Source organism: Poecilia reticulata, linkage group LG17, assembly GCF_000633615.1.
Source record: "Poecilia reticulata strain Guanapo linkage group LG17, Guppy_female_1.0+MT, whole genome shotgun sequence".
Lineage (NCBI taxonomy): Eukaryota > Metazoa > Chordata > Actinopteri > Cyprinodontiformes > Poeciliidae > Poecilia > Poecilia reticulata.
In genome coordinates this window covers 28500635-28508465 of record NC_024347.1, presented here as the reverse complement: position 1 = coordinate 28508465, position 7831 = coordinate 28500635, and the positions used below count along the sequence as shown (strand labels likewise).

The 7831-nt window shown below is 34.7% G+C and overlaps 1 gene segment (V, D, J or C); it reads left to right on the top strand.

Moving 5' to 3' along the window:
- The window catches only part of LOC103479962 (T-cell receptor alpha chain C region-like), a 25774-nt gene that overhangs the window by 15894 nt on the left and 2049 nt on the right, over positions 1 to 7831 (top strand). Inside the window, 3 exon segments of the C gene segment in view lie at positions 7248 to 7451; positions 7547 to 7594; positions 7672 to 7779. Of these exon segments, the coding sequence occupies positions 7248 to 7451; positions 7547 to 7594; positions 7672 to 7779 (360 nt within the window).

Sequence of the window (7831 nt, the reverse complement as noted above, 5' to 3'; positions counted from 1 at the left end):
TTTATCTGCTGTAGTTTGGGAGTTTATCTGCTGTAGTTTGGGAGTTTATCTGCTGTAGTTTTAGCTCGGCGCTGCAGCACAGTGTGACTGGAAGTGGAAACTATAAAATGATTTTTGGGACGGGAATCAAACTAACAGTTCAGAAACGTGAGTTGAAATTAAACGTTAATTTTTATTATGGATAAAAACCAAAAGTCTGATTTTAATGTTATGCATATTTTAATGGTGATGAAGCTTTAATAAAACTTGGACTTMAGAAGGAAATAACATCATAGGATATTATTAAAGTTAATATTCAGCTAATTTAAAATCAAAGACATGAAACGAATGATTTTAGTTTATTCCTCAGATTGAATCTGAATCAATGACATGAAAAGTTCATCCTCAGAGTTTCTGCTCTGGTTTCTCCTGCTGTGTGAATAATTATGGAAATAAATTCATCTTTGGTTCTGGATCCAAACTGACGGTGCGGAAAAGTGAGTTTATCTCAGTTTATGTTTTACAGGACAAACTATTTAAACTTCACCTGATCAGACTCTCAGGTTGTTGGTTCACAGGTAGAAACATGATTGGATCAAACGAACGTTTCCATGTTAAAATGATCAGTTTATTCCTGCTTGGTTATTATAAATAAATGATATTTCAGCGTTTCTGCTGCTGACCGACTGACTGTGTGTCTGGATACGGAAACTCAGAACTCGTCTTTGGTTCTGGATCCAAACTGACGGTTCAGTTCGGTTCGTTTTACTCATTTTACTTACAAATCAAACTATGATGTCGCATTTTGGTTTAAATCCAGATTTAATAAATAAACTGGATAAATTATATCGGTAATGTTTTACGGTTCCTGTCAGAAATCAGAGTTTATGCTGATGACTTTCTGGTTCTGGAAACTCAGAACCCGTCTTTGGTTCTGGATCCAAACTGACGGTTCCGTCCAGAACGTTAATTTGTTTAATGTCAGACCAGGTTTATCGATATTAAACTTCACAGCAGATAAAATGAAACCTTCAAAATGTTGATTTTACTGCAGTTTTTCCACTGACAGGTTTATTAGTTTCATCTGAATCGTTTCTGTCTGATTGTGTCTGAAAACATCAAATAGTTTTTATTATTTAAAACATTTTATAGATATAAATCTGAATCATCCTGAATGTCACCAGAAACATCAAGAATAAAATATTTCATTTACAACATTAAATCACATTTAGTGTCTAATTTTAAACAGTTTAATGCAGAAATATCAGTTTCCATCTATTTCTGGGTTCAGCAACACGAAGCTGTTTGGTTCTGGTACCAAACTGAACATCCGACCCAGAAAAATAATCATTGAGGAATAAAACAGTTTATCCAGAATTTAACAGGTTTTTTTCATCCTTGGAGGTAAATTTGTGACTTTATGTTAGTTTAAATTAGGAATTCAAACAAAAATATAGAAATATAGAAAAATATTGAAAAATATTGAAATATAAAGAAAAATAAAGAAATATATAGAAAAATAAAAAAATATAAAGAAAAATAAGAAAAAGAAAGAAAAAGAAAAATAAGAAAAAATAAAGAAAAATAAAGAAAAATAAAGAAAATAAAGAAAATAAACAGCTCAAACATAAAACTGAAAACGTTTTTATCAGTAAACAACCAATCAAGTCTAAAATAATAATCAATATAATGAATATTATAAATACTTTATAATAAGCAGAGGCTTAATGATACAAATGATACTAAATATATTTATTGATTATTGATAACTAAAACTGATCAGTCTGATAGGAAACGAAAACCGATTATTGGAAAGGAGTAAAACTCATAATCAATACCAGAGAATCATTGATTATTCAACTTATTAAACCTCAGACATTAAAACAAACATATTTAGTTTAATGCATAAAATTAAACTGTTTTATTTTAGATTTTCTTTTTCTGACGACTTTGATGATAAATTCAGTCCGAAAAGCAAAAAGTGATTTTATGATGAATCMAAAACCAGAAGATTTAATTTAAWGTTTTAGTTTTAGAGCCGCTGCTGGATGTTACACTGTAAAAATAAAAGTTTTAGTTTTAGAGCCGCTGCTGGATGTTACACTGTAAAAATAAAASTTTTAGTTTTAGAGCMGCTGCTGGATGTTACACTGTAAAAATAAAACTTTTAGTTTTAGAGCCGCTGCTGGATGTTACACTGTAAAAAGCCAGCTGGGTTTTGGGTGGGCTCAGACCCAGAGTGTGTCTGGTTCTGGATCCGGCTGGAAGCTTTGGTTTGGTGAAGGAACCGAACTGATGGTGGAGATCAGTGAGTTCAACGATTCATTTTTACAGTTTTATTAAACTGTGCAGGTTATAAAAACTGGATGTTTTAAAATCAGATCAAATCCAGAAACAGTTTAATAAACATTCGTTCATATTTCAGTAAAATCTCAGAAATGTTATTAAAATGAAATAAACTAAATATTAGACATAATATCCTCAGTTCCAGTATAAATGGTAATAAACCAGTTTGGCCATTAAAGCCTCGCTGGTTCTGGTGGGTTTTTGTCGGGTTGGGTTCCACGGTGTGAATGATGGAGTCCGGATCCGCTTCGGTTCTGGAACCAGTCTGAACGTAGGAACCAGTAAGACCAGCACATTTAACCAGTTACACTTTAACATTGAATGTTTTTATTTTACTGGAAACCAGTTCAACCAGTTAAACTGGTTAAACCAGTTAAACTGGTTGAACTGGGAGCAGATTCTCACTATAAACTTTAATATCTCGTGTTTTATTGGTGTTGGATTAATTAAACTCCAGATTATTCTTGCCTGGACGCTAATCTGGAGCTCAGATTATAATCCAGCTCGGATTCTGTTCCTGTTCTCACTGTGAAACTCTGAGGATCCAAACTGGATTAACTGGTAGGAGAGGAAACCAGTTTACGTTCAGACACTGTAAAACCTGAGAATGTTGTCATCAAATCGATTCACGTTAATAAACTTCGGCTCCAAACTCATAAACGGTTTAATCCAAAACTCATTTTCTCTTCAATCCAGGAGTTTAAATGAATTTAGTCGTTTTTGCGTCATAAATCGGCGTTTGGCTGCTGTGATGGTCCAGACTGGACCCGTCCCAGTGGGTCACTGGTGGGACTGGAAACATGAACTGAGCTGAAAACACAAAAGACAAGATTATTAACATGCAGCAGCAAACGGATCATCAATAATCAATAAATGATCATTTTACACAAAATCCACCAAACATCAGAAAATCTAAACCAAAGTTTAAATATTGATGCTTTTATTGATTAACATGAAAATCTGCTTGAAACCAGTTCAGCTCCTGATCACATCCATCAGTTATTGATCAGTTTCTGGTCTGGAGTCAAACTGCAGCAAATATCATTTTTAAAAACATCAGAAAACTTTTTCATTTCCAGCCTCAAAGATTCATCACTTTGTTACATTTTAATGAAATTATTTTACCGTTTGTTACATTTTAACATCAAAGTGTTTTAAACTTTCTGTTTGTCGGGATTCAGATTTTTCTCAGAACCGACTGAAGGATTAAAACATGAAGGTTTTGACCTGTGACAGATTTATCCAGATTATCCAGATTATCCAGATTATTCAGATTTATTCAGATTATCCAGATTATTCAGATTATCCAGATTATTCAGATTTATTCAGATTATTCAGATTATCCAGATTATCCAGAAAGCAGCTGAAGGTTTGCCGGTTTCTGACTCGATGCTCTGAACTGTGTGAACGAAGCTGCCAGGAAAACGATGTTTGGCATCGGAGTCAAACTTCACATCCAGTCCAGTAAGAGTTTCACGTTTACAGTTAATAAATATGAATTTATAAAGCGTCATGATGAACCACAGAGATTAATAAACTGTTACGCCTCCAGAATCATTTAAAAGCTTTTGATAATTTTTAATCTGGAGGCAGAAACTTCAAACATCAGAACTGTTTATATTGACTGGATATAAATTAGTTTGTGAAGAAAGTGGCTCATTGTTTTCATTAAAAGGCTGAATATGAAACTTCAGGGTCAGTTTAAGTAAATCATCTGTAATCTGATGACCACAGATTAAAACTGCGGCTCAGATTAGCAGCAGTAATCTGTAATCTGATGAGCTTCATGCTGAGTTTCTGCTGAGCTGCATGTCGCTGTGTGAATGACGGAACCAGGAAGGTCCACTTCGGGTCCGGAACCGAGCTTCAAGTTCAACGCAGTAAGAAAATCAAACATTAACAGCTGATCGATTATCAATATTTAAATATTGATTTTAACTCAGCAGAGAAACTCCCTCAGTTTTTAATATCAGATTTAATTAACATGGTTTTGGTTTTTGTTGGAGTTTTTGGTCTGGAGTTACAGTTACCATGGAAACGAGCGAGTTCAGTTTAAATATTCATAATTAAACCATAAAAATGATTTTAAAAACAAAATTTTCTGTTTAAATCTGATTATCAAACTTTTGTTCTTATTTAATATAATTATTATTTAAACTCCTGTTTATTTTACATCGTCATCCAGAAACGACAAAGAAAAAATCCTGAAGAGGTTTAGATTTTAATCTCAGATTAAAGTAAATTAAACCCCAAAGAACCAGAACCAGAACCAGAACCGGACAGGAACTGAAGGTTCTGCTGCAGTTTTTGTTTTGGGCCGACTGGCTGTGTGAACACCAACAACAACAAGCTGCTGTTTGGACCCGGAGTCCGGGTCGCCGTGTCGCAGCGTGAGTTGGACCCAGAAACGTTCTGTTGGTTCTACTGGTTCTGTTGGTTCCACTGGTTCTGTTGGTTCTACTGGTTCTGTTGGTTCTGTTGGTTCTGTTGGTCCTACTGGTTCTGTTGGTTCTGTTGGTTCAGTTGGTTCATCAGTTGGACCCAGAAATGTTCAGTTGGTTCTGTTGGTTCTACTGGTTCTGTCAGTTCTGTGGGTTCAGTTGGTTCTGCCGGTTCTATTGGTTCTGTTGGTTCTACTGGTTCTGCTGGTTCCTCAGTTGGACCCAGAAATGTTCAGTTGGTTCTGTTGGTTCTACTGGTTCTGTCAGTTCTGTCAGTTCTGTTGGTTCTGTTGGTTCTGTCGGTTCTACTGGTTCTGCTGGTTCCTCAGTTGGACCCAGATCGTTGTTCTGATGAAATAATTTCCAGATTATTTCGTCTAAATGATTTTATTCGTCTTCACCACAGAAACTGAATATTTTCATCAATTAATGAGTTAAAATATTCAGGATTTTTGAACCTTTTGTAAATAATAATTATTATAAATCTGATTTTTCTGCTCTGAAAACAAACTTTAGTTCTTATAAATTTCACCAGCAATCAGGATTTTATTTAGAATAAATCCAGAATAAATGCTAAATCAATAACATCAGATTATCGGTCGGGTTTCCGTCGCTGTGTGACGCAGAGCGGAACCGGCAAGATCCGGTTTGGACCCGGAACCAAACTGTCGGTGGAGCAAAGTGAGTCCAGTTCAACAAGATTTAAAGAGTTTTAAAAGCATCTAAAAATATCTAATTACCTTCAGTTTTTATTTATTAGGTGATAAATAACAAAATATCTGACAATAACAGACGAATAACTCAGATTTTATTGAATCGTAGCTCAAATTCAGATAAACTGGAAAAACATTCAGGAGATCATTTCCACACAAATCCTCAAGTTTTAATCCAGGAGTTAATGATGCAGCTAATTATTATAATCTGTAATCAGATTTAACACTAAAATAATCTGATGGATTATCTGATAATCTTATGGATAATCTGATGGATAATCTGATATAATCTGATGGATAATCTGGTAATCTGATGGATAATCTGATGGATAACATCATAATCTGATGGATTATCTGATGGATAACATCATAATCTGATGGATTATCTGATGTAATGTTTCCGTCTGAGCCTGAGTTGCTGTGTGACTCAAACTGGAACCAATAAAATCCAGTTTGGATCCGGATCCAAACTGTTGGTGGAACAAAGTGAGTCCAGTTCAACATTTTTCATTATTTTCACTCAAAACTTTAATTTCTACAATAATTTGCTCCAAACATTAAAACGCCTGAAAGATGCTTTAAGTTTCTGCAACATAAATAGAAAATATTAAAGGATGAAACAGTTTAATTCTGAATCCAGATTGATCGTTCTGGTCCATATGGACACGGGAACCGGGTCCAGAACTGAACTGGTTTCTGTTACTGGTTCCACTCCAGTGTGAATAGCAACAACGTTAAGATGACATTTGGATCTGGACTCAAACTGTTTGTTTCTCCCAGTAAGTTGATTCAAAACTTTTAATATTTATGAAAAACAACCAAAAAAATCTACATTTTTCACATCACAGATTTTTTTTCAGGATTTTTATTTAACTCTTTATCAGTTTTCAATTTAATKTATTTATTTATTTGAGGTTCAGTTTAATTAGTTTGTCCTCATTTCAGTTTTAAAATGAATAATTAATATAAATAATTAACATTTTAACTATGCAATAAAAAGCTGAACAGATTTAATCTCAGTGATGATGTTTATGATCAGATTAACTGATTGATTATGAAAACATTTAATATGTTTCATCATAAAAGCATTAAACCTGGTGGATCGGACCCGGTTTATCAGAACCAGCAGCTTTTTGTGACGGTGAAATTCACTGTGGTTCAGTTATGATCAATAACGTTAAATATGTAGGTGAAGATGAAACATGAAAAAAGGTTTCAGGAAATGACACGTTGGAATAATTTACTAACAAAATTAAAGTATGAGATTTATTAACCAGAGTTAATTAATCTGTACAGTTTAACTGTTTAAACTGTAAACCAACAGTTTAAACCAGTTTAAACCAGTTTAAACTGGTTTAAACCGGTTTTCCATTTTATTTTCTGTAACTTTATGTCTTTAAGGAGGTTAAATAAAAACCAGTTTTATGTCGTCTGAAGACATGAAACATTTATCTTTATGTTTATTGTTTATATTTATTATATTTATGTTTATTATGTTTGTCTGAATAAAGATCATAATCAGGATCAAATATAACGAAAAACAAACTCAACATTTTCTAAACCAAAACTAGAAACGAGTTTAAAGTTCAGCAGAAACAGATAAAATCTGTAAGAACGAGTGAATTAATGAAACATCATCATTTATCAGAGGTTCTGGTTCTGGTCGGATTGGCAGAACCGGATCAGAACCCAACAAGCTTTCTGCCCCTGAAGGAAACAAAAAGGTTTAATGTTTTATATTCATGATTTCTGCTTCTGTGTGTTTCAGAGGAAGAAATTGAGCCGGATTATTACAAGCTGGAACATGAAGACACCCCAGTTTGTCTGGCAACTGGATTTACTCGACACAATGGAGCAGAGAATGAACCTGGGTTTAACAATTCAAAGGCCAGTCAGATAACAGATCTCAGTGGGAAACCAAGAGGCGTCTACAGCCAGGTGGCCTTTCTGACAGATGGACAAACATGTGGAGGTGAGTCTGAACGAGTCAAACTTTCCACCATGACTCAGTTTCCTGGCTGCATCACTGATTTACTGATGACTGTTTGTTGTGTTTGTTTTTCAAAGATGATGATGAGAAGCCAAAAGTCCAGTGTGACGCCAGTCTGGAACCAGGTACGTTAAACCCGACTCTGATGGCCTCTGCTGTGTTAAAAACCAGTTCTGGGTTTAATGGCTGCTGCTGTTTGCAGATGAGATGGTGAATCTGGCCTCCATTACCATCTTCGGCCTGAGAGTCATCTTCATGAAGACGGTGGCCTTCAACGTCCTGATGACGCTGCGGCTGTGGATGAGTCAGTGTGAGTACAGAACCTCACAGAACCATCAGAACCTCACAGAACCATCAGAACC